We start from the raw sequence: 19,598 nt of genomic DNA, 5'->3' as shown, positions 1-19,598 counted from the left end.
CCAGTTGACCTTGGCCCATAGACCTCCCTCATCAGATACCTTTATTGGCTCTGAGTTTAAGCTTATGGTGGGTGGGCCAAGACTCAGGTATTACAATAGATTGTCCATTTGTCCTCAGAGTCATTCTGGAGAGAGATGTTGCCATCCATTCCATTTCCTCTCTATACCAGATACAAAGGCTGCATAAGTAAACAAAGCATATTTTCAAAGTCTGGTTTCTAGAACCCACTTTACATAGGTGGTTTGAGTGGAGGTTTCTCAGTTCTGCTACGAAAATAGAACCCTTGACCTTATTAAAAGAGCCAAGCCACGCCACCCAGGGGGACCTCTCTTTGTAAAGTAACTGAGAAGCATTGTTAAATCAGTGGAGAGGAAAGGCTCCTTTCTGGGGTGATGCATTCAGTTGTCTCTTAGCTGTCTTCTATGTGGGATTTTTATGTAAAGTGACTTTCATTTTTCCTTCTTTGTGAATGAAATGCACTAGCTAAGGCTTAAATGTTTCTGAATTTTATAAGAAATGTGAAATAGTCATTTTAGCATCTTTGTTCCAGGATGTCAAAGACCTAATCCAGTAATTCCCAAATGAGGTTTCATATATTTCCTTCTTTCCACCCCAGGTAGTAAAGGATACCTGCCATGGCAACCTCACACATGGTAATGGAAGGGGAGAACTGTTTGATTTCCCATAAAAAGTGAGAGCCACTGTTCTAACTAAGGAACTACCCAGTGATTTCTAATTCATGAAAGAAATTTGTGTTTCAGAGCAGGTTCAGACATAGCGGACTCTCCTGAGAGAATTCTGGGCACCATAGAAATTCGTTCATATATTGCCCACAAATAACTGATCATTTAAATTTCAAGTAGCTGGTATGTTTGAGAAGAAATAGTGGGTCAAAAAGGAAAGACTGGTTTGTGCAGAGGACTGAATTAGCATTAGGCTATGAAATTTCATTACAGTAACATTAAGGCCTGGCTATTTGCTTAGCATGCAAATGCTGCAATGTCACTTAGAGAAAATGCCTCCTATGCCTTAGAAAACGTGTGAAGGCTTCCTGATACTGGGTGGAATTGGAAAGCGGCAGCTTTGACCTTGTATGCATCGGGAGAGTGGCCCACAGGTTCTCCTACTGAAGAGCATTGTGGAGTACTGTGAAATGTTGTTGGACTTTATGCAAATCACGCCGCACTGGATTTTAAGATTGGGAGTGGGGAGAGTGGAAAAGGATGGGGAAGTGATGGTAAATGTATATGTATGTGTGTATATATATATATATATATATATATATATATATATATGTGTGTGTGTGTGTGTGTGTGTGTGTGTGTGTGTGTATATATATATATATATATATATATATATATATATATATATATATATATAAATATAAACTTGTACTAAATTTTAAGCAAGAAACGGAACATTCCCTATCAGGACTGTGAAGTTCTGTCAGGTTCTTCTGCCCTCCTGGGTCAGCTTGCTGATTCCTTTGAAACCTCTAAGAAGTCCTTTTGGAAGCAGCTAACCAGAGGCTAATCTGACCACAGTTTCATCACCTGCCCTATCCCTCCTCTCAACAAAAGAAAGACATTCCCAAACTCTAGGCAGAAGCAATGTGTTCTGTCCCAGCCACTCACTTTTCATCTGCTGTGGTCTGTGTTCACAGGTTGAGCCCGTTGCATTTTTTTTGTGATCTCATGGCAGACCTTAAAGAGAACTGCCAGTTCAGTCAGGAACCAAGAGCTCCTCCTTTCAGAAATCTGAAAATCAGAACTCTCAGTTTGGGGCAGTTCAGCATATGTGAGGAAAGGGGAAAGTACATTGGAAGAGAAGGAGAGAAGACTGAGGGTTCAGACAGAAGAGTCATGTAGCCAAAACTCGATTTCTGTCAGATGGACGTGGTCGAAAGAAATCTGTTCTCTATGGTGCTTATCCGGTGGGTGACACTGTCCCACCCACTGTCCCTGGCATTGTGCCTTCCCACTGGTCACTGTGAAAAGCAGATCACACTGGACTCAGAGGCCAGACTCCAGGACAATTCCCCCTCATTTTGAGCCCACCACTTCTGCGTACAGTTAATAATGTAGCACTTAGTTCTCTTTGGAAAACTCTTGGGATTGTCCCCCAAGAAATAGTAAAGCGTTTAAAGGAAAATAGTCAGTGGTAGCTATCAAATAAGGAGATTACAGGGAAGTGTCACTTCCTCTCGGCTGATACTGATTGATAGCAAGCACCTACAATGCCCCCTCCACCTGAGTTTTTAAAGGCTACCATAATATTTGTAAGCAACGAACTTATCTAACATTTTTTCACAACTTGTTAATCAAGGATTCATATGAAAACAGACAATCAGTTTCTAAAATGCTGTTATCCCTGAAAGGGAATGAGGTAGTTTTTAACTATAAGAACCTACCAGTCTGTTTTTTCCCTTTGAAAAAACTAACCCTTGCAGTTTGTGTCTTTCATCTGCAGCGATTACTCCAGGTCGCTTAAAGATGCCTCAGACAAGTCAGTGAGCCAGGCTAGCGCCCTTGCACCTCATAGGGTGCTGGGCTGGTTTGCGCATCTTATTTCCTTAGAGAGTATTGATCTTTATTATGACCTTAATTATAAATACCTATATATAGGAATAGGATTTCCTCTCACCCCACCCTCTTTTAATCATTATCACTTAAGCGTAAACCACCCCCACACACACACCCCTTTTACTGAAAAAATGCACTTTAATTCCTAAGGAGAGTGGCTGTTTCCAGCCCTAAAGCCAGATTACTTCAGGAGGAGAGTAGAGGAGGGAGAACTCTTTTGCCAGACCCTGTGAAATTAACCAAATTCCTTAATGTAAACACACAAATAATAACATCCATTTTTAAGCCGCCCCCACCCCCAGCCAAAGGGAAAATGAAACAACCAAAATGAAAAAGTTCAAAATGCCTACTCTGATTTTAAAAGTTTCACTGGGGAACCCAACATTAAGTTATTTTCTCAGCTACCAAACTATCAGAAACTTCTGGGTTGTTTTGTGGGAGGCTGAGATTTTTTTCATTAGAAAGTCAAGTGAAAATACAAAGGCTATAAAATGAGTCTGACATGTGTCTTTTCTAAATCTCAGCCCTTAATTTGATAGGTGTGCTCAGTCTCTCCTCCTGTAGGTTCTGTCGTTCCCCTGATGACAAGCCAATCTTTCTTGGTGGGTTGCATGCCTCCTAGAGCCCAGGAGCCCTGTTGTGTCGGGGAGGGGGGAGGGCAGGAGGGTGGGCGGAGACTGGGGTTGGGGGCGGGAGATTCCGAGAAAGAGTGAAGAGATGGGTTTATATAAACATATTTAAAGCAGCTTAGCAAAAGCTTTCTCCTTGGACAGCTTTAAGAACAATGTGAATGAAATCTTAGCAACTTGGTTAGTAATCTGAAAAGTCTATTAATGTATACTTGAAAATCTGTATAAAGATACATTTTCCTCTTTATTTTAACACTGTGTAAAAGAACATTATGCATGTGAGTGGTTTGAGAATTAAATGGTTTAATACTCAGATTTGAGTCTCTGTTTTTCTGTACATAGAGATTAATGCGTTTTAAAATGGGGGATTTTTTTGTAAGGTGGGAATGCCAAGATATCAAGCCCCCCTGCCCTTCCGGGATGCCTACCACCATTCAGGATGATGCCGTCACATATCCTTCACTTCCTTTACCCAGATGTGTTCACTGGTAACAAGTAAAAATCATCATTTTACCAAATGCCCAATAGCATGTCTAGCAGTTTCTCCCTTCCTTGTCTTTATTTCAGGTGGCAATGTCCATTCATACTGGTGAGATGGGAGTAATTGTATTTATTTTTACCTCTGTTCACAAACCAAATAGGAGGAGGTGCAAGGAATAAGAACCCTTTAGTTCACACAAGGGTTGGCTACTCTGCCCATGAAGATGATAGTGTTCAGAGCAACTTCCCTTATAAGAACCAGAAAGGGCCTGTTGGCTTTGAAGATCACCCTGTTGGGGTTCAGCGAACGGCCAGCAATCACGATGGCGGTACTAGCTGCTGCTTCACTGCCTTCCTCATTCACCTGCAGGTCAAACAGGAAACAAACTGCTGCATTAGCTGCTCTGCTCTGCGTCTGTTCCTTAGATGCAGAGACCTCACGCATACACACAGCCACTCCAAGCGCTATCTGCCATCCAGTGGGAAGTGCCTTTGGGTCAGCTGGGGTTCCCTCTGGAACCCCACTGTTCCTCATTCTTCCACCCAGTGAATATTGATGTAGGCATTTGGATTCATCCAAGCTTTTGGCTGGATCCTCAGATAATTGCTGAACCAGAAATCTGAATGGAGACAAGGATATCACATTCCTGGTTGGCACATGGTACATGGTATTTCAAGGGGATTATGTTGTACTCGATGCTAAAAGAAATTTTGACTCAAGATCAGAGCTCTACCGTTGAAATAGTTTCACTCTTGGAGCATCAGGCTCCCAGATATAAGTACCCCAAGCAGCCACTCGGGACCCAGGGCCTATGAAAAGAGGAGGACCCTCTGGCTGGAGGAGATGGCTTGGAGTAATAGACTGAAACAATGGTATTTGAATTTGCTGATAAGCAGAAGCGCCACCAGTCTAGAGGGAGATGCCTTTGGAAAATTGTACTTGGGGACCCAGAATATCACTAAAACTGTCTGTGCCTCTTCATGATAGTCCTCTGCTGGCTTCTTTCCCTTAGTGTTTGTGTCCCTGTTTCACCTGCTTCAGGAGAGACACAGGAAGGGAGGTGGGAACAATGAGACCCCAGGGCTTCAGGGCAGGGCTGTGTTGTAGCTGGCCTCCCAAGGAGGGGGCAGTTCAAGCATCTGCTAGCTATACTAGGACAGCCAGTGAAACAAGAACTCCAGAATTACAAATCACAGGAGATACTGATGAACGAATAATAAAGCAGATGGGAATAAAAAAGAAGAGAGAGCAAAGGGAGGTGTACTCACCTCAAGAAATGCCTTATGGAATGCGTCTGAGACGAAGAGGTCGTCACGGCCTCCGGCAACAATACCTACAAGGACCAGAGAAGGCTTTGTGACATGGGAGAAAGGAACCCAGATTCATTAAGAGGCCCTTTGGGGCTTTTTTGAAAAATAGGAAGCCATTCTGGATCCTCACTTAATGACACCCTCAAAATGCCATCATGGAAACAGTAAGAACATACTCAGGGCTTCTCAGCCTGGCTCTGTGCATTGAGTCTCATGCTTCAATCCTTGGTGGGGTAAGGGGGGGTGGCGGGGGCAGGGACTCTGTTCTTAAAGAAAAACTCACTCCATCTGGTAGGAATGTCTTTCTTTCCAGTCTGGCAACATTTTTGAGAGAGGGATTGGTTTTCAGACCTAGTTTAAAGATAGGCCATTAAAGGTCAATCTAGTTACCTATGTAAGCTGAAAGGTTTGGCTGAGTCTGTCCAAGTGACCTTGAGGGAAACACATGAGCCCTTTGGAATAGCAGGTAAAGGGCTACCAGATGTCAGCTACCCCCATGTTGTGGGACCCAGATGCCCCCAGCTCTTCATCAGATCTATCTCTGCTCTGAATTTTATGCCTTTTCAAGTTTTTCTCTACCGGGTCTCATCTCCTCTATCAGTGACAGACTCAAAGGGTTCCCGTGCCAGCTGGGCCGGCGGAGAACCAAGAGCTACCTCCCCCTTTCCCAGAAGAAAAAGCTGAGGCCTGGAGAGGAAAAGGGAGTTCCCTGCGTTCACAGTAGAACTGGATTAGACCCAGGTGTCCTACCTGTTCTCTTTTCTACTCTCCCTCCCACTCTTCCACCTTTGGTCAGACCCCCTTGGGGGCAGATGAAGGAGTAAAGTCTTTTCTCCACTAACCCGGGAGCTTGGATTTCTCCGGACTGAACAGGTCCACAAGGCCCATGTCCTGCAGCTTCTCCTTCACACTGAAGCTGTCCTCGATGCGGAAGCGGGGCATGTGGACCACCAGCATTGTGTCCGCCAGCTCATCCAGCCACTCCTGCAGCACCTCCGGGCTGAGCTGCTGCTCCACCTTGGCCAGGCCCTTCTCACGCTGGGGCAGGATGAGCACCATGGTGATGTCATCACCCTTGAAAGGCAACTCGAGCACCTGGGTGCCTTCTGCCACGCGCCGATAGCGGAACTTGCCCTCCTGGTACATCATGGATGCCGAGCACGACTGCCCATCGGCCTTGTAGAAAGGTTCTAACCTTGTGTTCTCAGAGCTGAACTTCGACTTCCATAGACCCTGGAAGAAGACGCCAGGTAGAAGAATCACAAAGCAAGAAGACCGGGAGGATACTGACCTGGGCATATGCACATTTTGTTATGTTAACTTGTGCATATAATTATTAGGAAAAACAACTAGATGAATGATGACTATGTCAGAGTGTTTTCTTTCTGTGAACTTTCTGTATATTTCCCAGATTTTTAGCAATGATTATCTATTTGATTTTATAACAAAAAAGGTAAAAACTAAAACCAAGAAAAACCTACTGGCCTCTTCACAAGTCTCTCCTTGAGTTTAAATCGAATTGCTTTCTTTCTCCCACCAGCCTCTTTCTCCAAGGCTAATTATCCAAAATGCAGGGCTCTGCCGGGTGAATACAGGACACACACACACACACACACACACACACACACACACAAAATAACCCCAGGGGGTTATCCAGAATCCCTGCCAGGCAGAGGGTGCGTCCTGGCCAACTTCCTAGTCAAAGGGAGGAGATACAAGACACTCCTTTGAAGTGTAATGACCATCCCTGTTATCTTCTGGTTCTTTGATTTGGGGACAAGTCATTTAACTTAACTCTGAGCAGTGGGCCTTCATCTGTAACATTTGGAGCTGGTGATCACTAGTATTTGTAGGGAGTTCAATGTTCATCATGTGGAGGGCACTGCTCCAAGCATTTTACATGCATCAATTTAGTCCCCTCAGTTATGCAGTTATGGTACATCATTACCAGCATTTTACAGATGCAGAAATTGGGACAGAGAAATGTCACAGGTAGTGAGGCCAAGTTCATGCAGTTGAGATTACAGAGTCTGGATTTATACTAAGTAACCTGAATGAGCAGTCCAAGGTCACATTTGTGATGTTAGGAGGACCAGGAGGGCTAATTAATGGCAGTGTTCCCTAAACAGTCAAGGGCAATAGACCCTGAGGAAATGCAACCTACTTTACTCTTGAAGAGAAGGAAACCCCAGGCAACGGAGTGGTTGGCCACAGCAGTTGACTGGCTAAACCCTTGGGCTAAATAAACCCCTGTGGAAGAGGGGGAATACATATGGAGCACAACCCAGGATGGGCAAATGTGCCACAATTCTACCCACCTTCAACGGGTGACCATGCTGACTCTGTCAGGAAGCTGTTTATTCCCACCACCCACACCCCATTCTCCTCCCTAAACGTTATTAATTTGGAACAATCTTCAGAATTTCTGACTCTCTGAGAAAGATAAGGCCCTCAAATCACAGGGCCTTTGCAAGTCTGAGGTCAGTTTACCAAGGTCACTTACCTTGAAGTAAATGGTGTTAACCAGCACCAGGACAGTGAACTCATTAATAGCATCCTGGGGAATGACATCAGTGATACGTCCTTCGGTCTTATTGGATATCCACTGGTTGATGGTCACTCTGGATGGCTCTGGATTTTCCTAAGGAGAACAGGAAACAAATCTACCCACCTGTGCTATTCAACCATCTTCTCCATTTCCCCAGGCAGCATTTTATTTTATCCTTCATCCCTCTGTCCTTTCCTAGCATGTGGTTAAGCCATCACTCTAACCCAGAATGGGGAAACCTCACATATCTAGTACGGTGCCATGAACTCACAAGAGTCCAGGTGAGGCTGAGACGGCCCCAGTGAGGTTGGGACTGCTCCAGTGAGGTTGGGACAGATAATGGGGACCAGTATAGACTGATGAACAGGGGTAGATGCAGAGGCAGAGCAACATTGAACAGACTGTCAAACTAGTGGGAAGCCTGGAGAGGGTTTGGGGGGGGGGGGGGGGATTAAGAGATCAACCGAAGGACTTATATGCATGCATATAAGATTAACCAATGGCCGAAACCGGTTTGGCTCAGTGGATAGAGCGTCGGCCTGCGGACTGAGGGGTCCCGGGTTCAATTCCGGTCAAGGGCATGTACCTGGGTTGCGGGCATATCCCCAGTGGGAGATGTGCAGGAGGCAGCTGATCGATGTTTCTCTCTCATTGATGTTTCTAACTCTCTATCTCTCTCCCTTCCTCTCTGTAAAAAATCAATAAAATATATTTTAAAAAAAAAAAAAGATTAACCAATGGACACAAGACACTGGCGGGGTAGGAGCCGGGGGAATGTCAAGGGAGGGGGGGGGGGGAAGGAGACATATGTAATACTCTTTGTAATACTTTAAGAAATAAAAATTGTTAAAAAAAAAAAAAGAGTCCAGGTTTCCAAAACATGTTCTTTGGGAAGCTAATGAGTGATGAGGGAGCAGGGTGGGGCAGGAGGGATATTCATATGGTCAAAAATGCCTAAGAAATGCTGTTTGAATTAAAGTCGATAGACTTTTTGACCGCAGGACTTCTCAGATACTTAATACCTCTGGTGCTTCATGAACCTCCAAGAGGAGAACATAACATGCACCACATGCCAATTTTGACCATGGTAACTTTAAAACATTGAATTAAATAAGGTCTCTGGTAGGACTGGCATCTCCAGGATAGCTTTGGGTATATATGTGAACTTGGTAGAGGAAATGAAGAATTTATTGCTTGTACTACTTTTTTAGAGCTTCCACTACAATCCATAGACACCACTGACTTCTCAGGTTTCAAGCAAGAGTAAATGTTCCAGGGGTTGTGACTTACAGTGCCCCTCCACCTGCCCCTAACTAGCATAGCAGTGTTAACTTGGATCCTGCTTCTCTATCTCAATCCCTTAGTGGAGAGGAAGAACTCTGAGGTCAGGCATAATATGTGTAACTCACCTTGAAGTCCAGGGGCTGGAGCTTGGCTCCATATACCACCTCACTGATGTCCTGGTAGGTTTCATTGAAAGTAAGGGATTTGTCTCCAAAGAGGCGATTGGCTGATACCAACTCAGAGGATTTGTTGGCTTTCCGATAGAGTCGGCAGTTCAGTTTGGCAAAGAAGAAGTGGATCTGGTCCGATGTTTTCTCGGAGATAGTATCAAACTTAAAAACCTGTAGAAGCCAAAAGAAAATGGTGATGGGTTGGGTGGTGAGCATGGTGCTGTTGGTCCCTGACCAAGAGCCACCTCAGTTATGAGCTCCTTCAGGTACAGTGCCTGGCAGCGTAAATGCTCAGCTCCTGTTTCCTAAACGAACACATGGATGAAAGAAGAATAAAGGTAGGAAGGATAAAAGGGAGAAGAAACACACAAAGACTGGGATACCACCTAAATCTTCCAAAGGGCTCTAGTCTAGACCAAGACAGTAAGGAGCTGGGCAGAGGGCCCTGGATTGTACCTCCATCAGCTCCTTGAGGGTGTTGTCACAGGCTCCCAGCTTGGTCATAGCAAAAGCTGTGGAGATACTCAGGGGCGACAGGAAAATGTTGTCATTTTCATTCTTGGAGTCTGCCAGATGCTGATAGAAGGCAGTGGCAAAGCGGGAATTGGCCTTGGACAGTTCCCAGACCCGCCGGTTGGTGGCCTCGGGGATCTTCTGGTCTGAGCCCTCCTCCTCAGGGGCCTTCTTCTCTGGGGTTCGGTAAATGCACATGGGATTCACAGGGATGTCCCGCGGCTTGGCTGTGCAGATGTCCTCCACAGGGCTCCAGTGACAGGTCACACAGCCCCAGAGGCCAAGGAGCAGCAAGGAGAGAAGACACACACTCCTACAGGGGACAGAAAGCTGAGTTAAGCTAGGCTGGATGACCCCTATCCACTGCCCATCACAGACGTGGCCCAGTAAAGCATAGGATGCCAAACCACCCGTTGGACCTTGGACTTTGTAAAATACAAGGGCCCAGGACAAGTCCAGTCCTGGATTCCCTACAAGTGGATAGTTCATGTTGAAATTGGAATCAACTACTGAAGCAACTGATGGTTATTAAAAATAAAGAATGCTGAGCTTCCAGTGGTGAGATGGGATGTGCGCGCATGAAAAATAGGCAGGCCCTAGCCGGCTTGGCTCAGTGGATAGAGCATCAGCCTGCGGACTTAAGGGTCCCAGGTTCCATTCCGGGCAAGGGCACATGCCTGGGTTGCGGGCTCGATCCCCAGTGGGGGGCATGCAGGAGGCAGCCAATCAGTGATTCTCTCTCATCATTGATGCTTCTACCTCTCCTTCTCCCTTCCTCTCTGAAATCAATAAATATATTTAAAAAAAAAAAAGAAGAAAGAAAAATAGGCAGGAAACGTTGGTGCCCAAGGAAGAGGGAGGGTAGCAGTGGGAGCCACTTACAGAGCTGTGTTGGGAATTTAACCTGGTTGGAAAAGGAGTGGAAGGATTTTCGCTGATACAGCAGAGAGGCTTCACTAACACACCAGGGATAAGAAGGAATGAGTGGGCAAGGGCACTCTACGTCCTCAAGACTCCCACATCCGTATCTCCAGCCCCAGTGTGTGCTGGATAACCCCACTTGGATGCCCTACACATTCCTTAATGAAATGCGACCACACCCTTGCTTCTTCTTCTGTGTCCTCCAACTCAGCAGATGGGACCCTCGCACACCCTGTGATCCAATCCCGAAACCTGGGGGTCACCCTGATTCCTCCCTCCCACCCTCCTCTTTAGTCAGACCTAGATTCGATTAATTCTTCTCCTTGCTCTCTCATTACCTTAGTTCAAGCCTCATAATTGTCTGTTGCCTGGGATTCTTTTTTTTTTTTTTTTTTTTTTAAATATATTTTATTGATTTTTTACAGAGAGAAAGGGAGAGAGATAGAGAGTTAGAAACATCGATGAGAGAGAGACATCGATCAGCTGCCTCCTGCACATCTCCCACTGGGGATGTGCCCGCAACCCAGGTACATGCCCTTGACCGGAATCGAACCTGGGACCTTTCAGTCCGCAGGCCGACGCTCCATCCACTGAGCCAAACCGGTTTCGGCTGCCTGGGATTCTTAATAGCTTCCAACATGGGTTCGCTAAAGGTAAATGAGACTAATTTTTTTAAAAAACGAGATCACAAAATTGGCAGATTAGAATTGGGACATCCAAGTAAGTAAACCCAGAGATGAACTCTCTTGTGTTTTATCGATAAGACTGGCTGGGCCAGGGCTTCCTCTGGCAGGCTTGAGTCCCTGGGTCTGGAAAAGGGAGTCTCTATGTGGTACCAGGTCTTCTCAGAAAAGACAGCTGGCAGGGCAGGAAAGATGTGTTAGGGAGGTCTATTGGGCAAGTGGGGGCTGGCGGGAAGCTGGGGGCCGCTGAGGGGTGCATGCTTGTGTGTGATCTGAGGCCAACTCCGTAGCTGTTTGCAGAACTGAGGCCCAGAATGGGAGAGGAGTGGAGGTGCTGAGGGAGGGAAAGGAAGTGAGGGGGGAGCAGAAAGAGAATCTTGCCATTCATCTTCCCTCTGTTGCTTCTGTTCCCCATTTTGCCCCTCCACGACATTTGCAAACCCAAGTGGAGGCTGAGGAGGCCCTGGGAGCTCTGTTAAACACAAGGGAAAACCCAGATGGCTGAGCCACAGCCTCATGTCTGGCTTCCTCCAGCAACCAGATCAGGGAGGTGTGGAGGGAGGAGAGAACAGGGCTGCGGCCCTTTCATCAAAGGTCACCAAAATCTCGGAGAGGGGCATCCAAGCAGAAGGAAGAACCAAAAGGGAGTTAGGAGATCCTCACAGATTAAACTCAGAGGATTGTAGAGGCACGGCGGGCCCGGAGTTCCCCTCGGAGGCACGGGGACTGCTGTGAGGACTGGGACTGGCGCAGCGCCTTCAAGGGAAGGAAAAGGCCCCTTGGCTTCTTGGGCTAAGCACCCAAGGTGTGGCTTAGGGAAAGGCCTTACCCCAAGAGGGGGCGGAGGGAGGGTGCTTGGAGTGACTTCCTGCAAACAAGCCGTCTTTGATTGTAACCACCTGGGAGAGGGCCTGGTCTTCTCCAAGGTATGGAGACCATCCTCGTGGGTCCTTCAGAGGTCAGGAAACCCTCGAGAGCCTGCGAAGGCCAAGCTTGCCCCTCTTACCTTCTTCCAGCAGTCGCAGTTCCTATCCCACTGGAAAACATGGTCGCTAATCTTCCACAGGCTGGGCAGGTGGAGGTAGTGTGGCTGAGGCAATCCCTCTGAAAACTGGCTCTTTCCTCTAAAGCTGAGGTTCCAGAGGCCAGGGCGGGGGAGGGGCTGGTGAGGAGAGGAGGACTGAGGTCAGAGGCTGATGACCAGCTTCCAGGGTTAAGCAAAGTGTGGGGCCCAGTGTTGTTTACTTACTAGAGAAGTTTTAAAGTTCAGTCCGGTGCAGGGAAAGCAAGGCCCACCTCTCTCATCCATACGTTCTCACTCTCTTCTTCATCTTTACAGAACAGAAAAAGAAGGTTCACAAGTTCAAACTTGATCCGAAAATGCCTCGCTGAGGACAACTTTGCAGGATTTTTTTTCCCCAGGGAACCAAACCGGGAGTAGAAAATACGTGACTAGAAGTAGTCAAGTTGAATGTCTAGAAACTTCTAGACTTCTACCTGCTCAGTGTGATACCCTCTCTTTCTAGGTTTCTTTAGGGAGAGAGAGAAAGGGAGAGTCCATAGTGTGTCATTAGGGCAGAGAGAAGAGGAATATTCTGGAACAAGGTGCTACCTTCCGGCTTCTAAACCAACACACCTGTGACCCAGACCAGGACACATGTGGTTACACCTGTGGCCCACAGATGGAACCTTCCCCTTAGCCCTGAAGTGACGGGAGGGGGACCAGCGCAGGGGCCTCGGGGTGCACACCAGGACGTGCTTAAGGTAGCTGAGCTGGTTGGGAGACAGAACACAATCCTACGGGGGACTCAGGAGACAGAGTGTGGGGCAGATACAAACGCACACAACGGCTGAAACACTCTAAAAGCAAACAAGCCACATTACGGTTGGTGCGAATGGTCATTTTTACTTAGTTTAGTTATTGGGGAAACTAAATAAATTCAAACCAGCGGGGATGAAGGGCCCGTTTATATTTTTCTCTTCCTCCTAGTAAACAGCCCGAAACAGCCTCCCTAGGACTGCTGCAGCAGAGTTCACGAGACGCACCGTCTGTGACTGAGGACTCCTGGACGCTGGGACAGTCAGAGGAACTCTAGCGTTCTCTCCTCACTAGACAGAAATCTCTGTCTGGACTGAAGCCGTATCTAATTCTTGGCTGACGTAGACCCTGGACACCTTGAGGACTCCCGTGAAGTGTGGGGAGTTACTAGGAACTGTCCTAACCCCCTCATACTTAGGGGCTCCTTGTCACTCCAGGTGAAAGACAATAGAAAAGCTTCACATCTTAGGTCCTATGAACACAAGAGTGCTACCTGTGCCAGTGGGCTCTGTCCTCGGGCCGGGGACTCCAACTGGGGAAGACAAGCAGCAATAACATAAAGAATCAGTATATACTTCTCATTAATTAATAAAGGCTTACTGTAGAAAATGTGAAAAAAAAAAAAAAAAAAAGAAAGAAGAAAAAGAAAAAAAAGAATTAGTATATATGCCTTGGCCGGTTTGGCTTAGTGGATAGAGCATTGGCCTGCGGACCAAAGGGTCCTGGGTTCGATTCCAGTCCAGGGCACGTACCTCGGTTGCAGGCTTCTCCCTGGCCTGGGCCTTAGTCAGGGCGTGTGCAGGAGGCAACTAATCAATGTATTTCTTTTCTTTTTTTTTTTTTTAAATATATTTTATTGATTTTTTACAGAGAGGAAGGGAGAGAGATAGAGAGCCAGAAACATCGATGAGAGAGAAACACCGATCAGCTGCCTCCTGCACATCTCCCACCGGGGACATGCCCGCAACCCAGGCACATGCCCTTGACCGGAATCGAACCCGGGACCCCTCAGTCCGCAGGCCGACGCTCTATCCACTGAGCCAAACCGGTCTTGGCCGATGTATTTCTTCACATCGATATTTCTGTCTTTCCCTCTCTCTGAAAATCAATGGAAAAATTCCTTGGGTGAGAATTAAAAAAAAAAAATCAGTATATACTAAATAAATACATACCATATCAGTCAGGTATTGATAAAGGCCATGGAGAAAAATACAACAGAGCCAGGGGTTAGACAACGATGGGGGCCAGTGGGAAGGTTACCTTTTATAAAGGGTGGTAGCAAAGGGCTCCCTGGGGGGAGTACAGAGTGCCATGTAACACTTTGAAGGGAAATTTAGCAATACCAACATTACAAATGAATTTACCCTTTGAGCGGGGAAATCCCACTTCAGGAAATGTCTCCTACAGAGCTATCTGTGTGGGTATGAATGAGATTACCAATTGTAACAGTGACTGGGATAAGCCAAGGTTCACCGCACACTGGAAAACTATGCGGCTGTCACAAGGGTGAGGGTCCTCAGTGTACTGACATGAAACGTCTCCGGGATAATCGAGTGGTGCTGTGTTACCTTTTACACAGCAAAGTGGGAAACGGTAGGGTGAGGGGTAGATAGACAGATGGGGTGGGAGTAAGACGTCGCTGTGAACCTTCCTTTCCTGTTTTTGAACATGTTGAAGTTCAAAAGGTCTTGACTTTGTGAGCAAGAAGGATGTCATGTTGTATCCTACAGAGGGTTGGGGGGCAGGGGAGTTCCGGGGCCCGGCACCAAAGAGGAAGTTGAAGCATCTTAACTGATGTGTGATCACTAGCTGTCTGATCTTGGAAACAGGAGAAAAGGAGACTGAGAAGCCCACGTCAGTGTCTGCAGGTGGAATATAGGTGTTCAGGTGTGCCTGGGCTGGCAAAAACGTTTAGTAGTGTAGTGTAGTGTAGTGTAGGATATTCCATCTTTACATTAGCTTAGGTCAAGTTCTTTAAATCTTTGAGTATGATAATAATAGGCACCACTTTCAACACCTACTGTACATATATATGTTTATATAGAAAAGAACCTAGTTACCCCCTGGCTCAGTTGGTTAGAGCATCAGTCCCCTACACCAAAAGGTTGCGGGTTTGATCCCAGGTCGGGGTGCATAGGGGAGGCAATCGATCAATGTTTCTCTCTCACGTTGATGTATCTCTGTCTCTCAAAAATCAATTTAAAAAATCCAGTTATCACAGAATGCTATAAAATAATATATACAAAATTTTGTTGTATTACCTTTATTATTGAATAAAGTACTTTTCAATAATAAAAATAATATAACAAGACTCCTTTTTATTAAATTCTGGTAAGGTCAGCCCTGACCAGTTTGGCTCAGTGGCTAGAGCGTCGGCCTGTGGACTGAAGAGTCCCAGGTTCGATTCCGGTCAAGGGCATGTACCTTGGTTACAGACACATCCCCAGTAGAGGGTGTGCAGGAGGCAGCTGATCGATGTTTCTCATCGATGTTTCTAACTCTCTATCCCTCTCCCTTCCTCTCTGTGAAAAATCAATAAAATATATTAAAAAAAATAATAAATTCTGGTAAGATCAAAGAAGACAGTTGGAGTGAATAGGACTGAATTCTGAAGAATAACCACAGTATGTTAATAAATGTATCAAAAATATTCAAGACCAAGGCCTGTACTGATGTGCTAATCCCAGATAAAATCATGTGCAAGTCAGCCTCACCGAAATGACTGGTACTGTCTGGAATTTCTAATGCCCCAGGTGACGGGAAAATCCCAGGACGCCTGAGCGAAGCCCTGGCCTTGCCATGTAATCACTAGCTGTCTGATCTCTCAACCTCTCAGAGGGTCAGAGATTTTAAGTCTCTATGGGGACAGAGTAACCACCTCTCAGGGATTTTGAAGGATTACAGATCATCCAATGGTCTATTGTTACCAAGTTAATACAGTTACACTTCCTCCAGGGAACACAGCTAAATTCTATTTCCAGCCTCCCCTACAGTTCAGTGGGGCCACAGAATTAAGTTCTGGGAGGTGGGATGTTGCTGCAAATGTGCTAAAATGTCCCCACAGCCCTCCAAGCTCTTCCTCCCACGTTCAGGCTAGATGCCCTCAGGACTTTGAAGTATTTATTCATCATCAAGCTCAGCTGCTAAATTGCTGTCCTCCTAGAAGACCCTCATTAGAGGGTGAAGTGCACAGGAATTTGACCATGGCTGTGGTCGTGCAGAAGTCAGCTGACACTGTCAAATACTACAGAAATGCGGTTGTGTGGTTTTTCTTTACCATCATTAATGACTCACTTCCGAGTGGAACACAAATGTTAAAGGGGAACCCACCGTCTGACAATTCAAGTGCCATTTGATCTGATTTGATTCATTAAGGTAACATTTAAGGAACACCTTTGTGTCAAGGACTGTTCTAGACACCAGGAATAGAATGGTACATTCAACATAGTCGCTGCCCTCATGTAGCAAATGTTCTAGTGAGTGAAACAGATAATAAGCAAACCAATTCACACACACACTTTTTTTAAAAATCCCACTTACCATATATCAGGATCCTTGCTAAGTGTTTTACAGGCATTTGCTTGATCATCCTCTTGTCAGGAAGATGCTACTATGCCCAGCTGACAGATGAGAAAACCACTGTTCACCAGGCTTAAGAGCCAGCCCCCAACCTATGCAGCTGAGATTCAAACCCTGTCTGCCAGTCTCACAGGTCTCATGCTCCTACGGGACAGCCAAGGAGAAACGGTCCAGATGAAACCTCAGTCCCCTTGTTCTCCTGGGGCCAGGTTACAACACATCACCACCTGGTTCTCCTCTGGCTAGTCTCTACCAAGTTTGCCCACGTTTCCCTCAAAACCCAGGGCCCAGAAACGAACGCAGGCACTGCCACCTGTTCCTTTGGTTACCCACATTTTGTTAGAAAACATTTGTCTTCATTGGTGAGCACACAGTGCGAAATACAAAACCCGTAGCACAGAAATCCATACCTGAATCCTATTAACCAATGCCACCTCAATAAACATAAGGAAACGTCTGTCTCCGGTGCCCTTTCCAAATGAGGTTTTCACACCAGCCTTCTCATTGCACACAGCGTCCTTGCCTCTATCTAGATTTTTAAAAAAAATATATTTTATTGATTTTTTTACAGAGAGGAAGGGAGAAGAATAGAGAGTCAGAAACATCGATGAGAGAGAAACATGGATCAGCTGCCTCCTGCACAACCCCTGCTGGGGATGTGCCCGCAACCAAGGTACACGCCCTTGACCGGAATCGAACCTGGGACCCCTCAGTCCGCAGGCCGATGCTCTATCCACTAAGCCAAACCAGTTAGGGCCTCTATCTAGATTTCGATCACCCAAACCCCTTTCCTCTTGGTTCATCCTAGGCTGGTTTGATGAGGAAAGGAAAAGATAAAAAAGCTCGTATGCAGGGCAGACTAACCTGGGTCTGCCTGCCTATCTCTCCATCTCCATACACGCAGTGTCATCAGTATTCTGTGAAGTGTTGTAATAACTGTGCATATTTAAATCAAATTCTTCACGGGCTCTTACAGCTATTTCTGGAAGTGGAGGCAGCCTTAAGGACTTTTCTCAGGTAAATACTAGTTTTGGAAGAGGATACCTCACTTCTGTGTGGCCCACTTTATCTCTATTCTGAGTGGAAACAAGATCGGAAGGAGCACATAGGAACCCTCTGCGTTGCTGTGTTCGGGGTCTGAGGAACCAGGGAGAATAATGTAGCATTCAGTCACCCCCTTTTCTTTAGGGTAGCAATAAAGTAAAAAATATCCCTCTTCCCCTTGCCTTGCCTCCAGGCTCAGTGGTAAGTCCTGTGAGTAGGTAATTGAGTGGGTCCTGGCCATTGCCTCACATCCAGGCTGTTCTGTTCTTTTCTTTGGACTCAAGAGAAAGACCTTGGCGGGAACAAACAGAGGAGCAGGGCTCCCGCTGTGGTTACTGAGTAACTCCCAGCTGAACTCTTCCACAGAAATTCGGCAAAACATCTGGCACCCACACCACAGTCGCCTCCACCTCACTGGGGTTTCCAGTAGACCAGGCAGTTATGACACTAATTAAGGGGAAATAAAGTTTATCACACTAAGCCCTGCATTACCATCTGGGCAGCTTTCAGGGGAGCCTCTCAAAGCACGTCACAGGGATCTGTCCCAAGTCTCACAACTGTTAGAAAATGCAGTTTTGGTTTCTGGGAAACCAAATTAAAACAAATATTTATTGAACATGTTCCGTGCCAATACCATTGGGTCTTCAGTGTACCTGATACTCAATAAATATTTGTGTTTGAAGAAACCCTGGTTTGGAGTAGTTCTGACTTATTAATAGGAAGATACTTTAAATGCCTCCCAAGTGGAAAGTTATCAAGCAAAGTAAAAATGCTACTGATTCAGGGGAGGTGATGCCTTGCATTAACAGCAACACTGGGCAAGGGTATTGTAGACAGTTGCATGGAGTCTACATCATTGCTTCTGATTTAGTCCAGCAAGTTGTAGGTGGTGAAGAGAAACAGAGAGACGGGCAGGAGGCAGAGCACAGAGCAGAGATGGTGGAGAAATCCCTGGAGATAGGGGGTGGGTAAGACAGGTTGCCCAGCAGCAATAGGAAGAAACTCGCAGTAAAGCCAACCGTGTTTTCTGTGACTGGTGCCTGTTTCCTGCCTCTGCCAGGGCTGCTCTGGCCAAATTGACCAAGTCCGTTTGAGGGGTGAGGCAGAAAGGAGGGTCTACGAATGGAAGTGGGAGGGCAGTTTCTATCCCATCAGGACTCACAACTGGTTTCAGGCCCTTCCCAAATGGCCAATACTGAACACCAGCAGATGCTACCTGGGCACAGGATGCTCAAACTCCAGGAATCACCTCTTGGGTGGCTACAGGTCAGCTCCACAGTAAATGGGCTGGAGGCAAACCCTTGAGCTGCTCATGGCTAGAGATAGGGGCCAGCCCAAGCTGCGAGCTGCGAACTGTGGAGGAAGCCGAGCCATGCCCTAGGTCCAAGAGTTCAGCAGGTCCCTAGCATGTTGTCAGAATAACAAAAGGCCCAGTCAGTTTGACGGTAGCAAGGGCAAGCCTAGACTGAAGAAAACCATGTTGCTATTATCACACTCAACAAAAATGTCATTCCCTGATATTATCTAATATCCAATAGTTAATCAACTCACTTTCCCAATCATAAATGCCTTTGTACATTTTGTTTGTTGGAATCAGAATCCAAACAAAGTGTTGCAATTGATTCCAACATCTCTTGTGTCTTTGAAGCTGGACTAGTTCCCTCCCTTCTCTTTTTCTCATATTTAACCATGATCTCTAAGAAAAAATAAACCTACATTTATTCTCTAATTGCAAGGAATGACTAATGGGGGGGGGGGGGTTCAGGACAATTAGAAGACGTCAGTAAGAATGGAAAGATAAAAACTGTACCAGGAAGGTATCCAGAGCAGGTCCATGTTGCTTAACCATAAAGAAGGTCCTGAGTTAGGAGAAGCCATCAAAGGCAGGACTTAGCTGTTGAGTCATGAGGTCTCATGGAACACTGATTGGCCCTAAGCTCTGAGAACATTACCTTATTCCTCGTGTGCAATTACTGTGTAATGAATGAAGGAATCTGGGCAGCAGTATATTTAAGGTTGGACTAACTCCTGTGA

At 46.2% G+C, this 19,598-nt stretch overlaps 1 protein-coding gene across 1 annotated transcript; it reads right to left on the bottom strand.

Annotated features, from left to right (window-relative positions):
* Positions 1-3,495: 3,495 nt before the first annotated feature.
* On the bottom strand, positions 3,496-16,949 carry SERPINC1 (serpin family C member 1). Its single transcript, XM_036343510.1, has 9 exons — positions 16,931-16,949; positions 12,372-12,453; positions 12,129-12,284; positions 9,462-9,831; positions 8,961-9,176; positions 7,507-7,644; positions 5,846-6,236; positions 4,962-5,026; positions 3,496-4,056 (listed from the first exon to the last, which is right to left on the bottom strand). The coding sequence occupies exons 3-9, from the start codon at positions 12,167-12,169 to the stop codon at positions 3,880-3,882; spliced, it is 1,398 nt and encodes a 465-aa protein (XP_036199403.1). The 5' UTR covers positions 12,170-12,284; positions 12,372-12,453; positions 16,931-16,949; the 3' UTR covers positions 3,496-3,879.
* Between the last annotated feature and the right edge of the window lie 2,649 nt (positions 16,950-19,598).

Source organism: Myotis myotis, unplaced genomic scaffold (genome assembly GCF_014108235.1).
Source record: "Myotis myotis isolate mMyoMyo1 unplaced genomic scaffold, mMyoMyo1.p scaffold_m19_p_18, whole genome shotgun sequence".
Classification (NCBI taxonomy): Eukaryota; Metazoa; Chordata; class Mammalia; order Chiroptera; family Vespertilionidae; genus Myotis; species Myotis myotis.
Note: the sequence above shows the minus strand (reverse complement) of the source record. Positions and strands in the feature narration are given on the sequence as shown.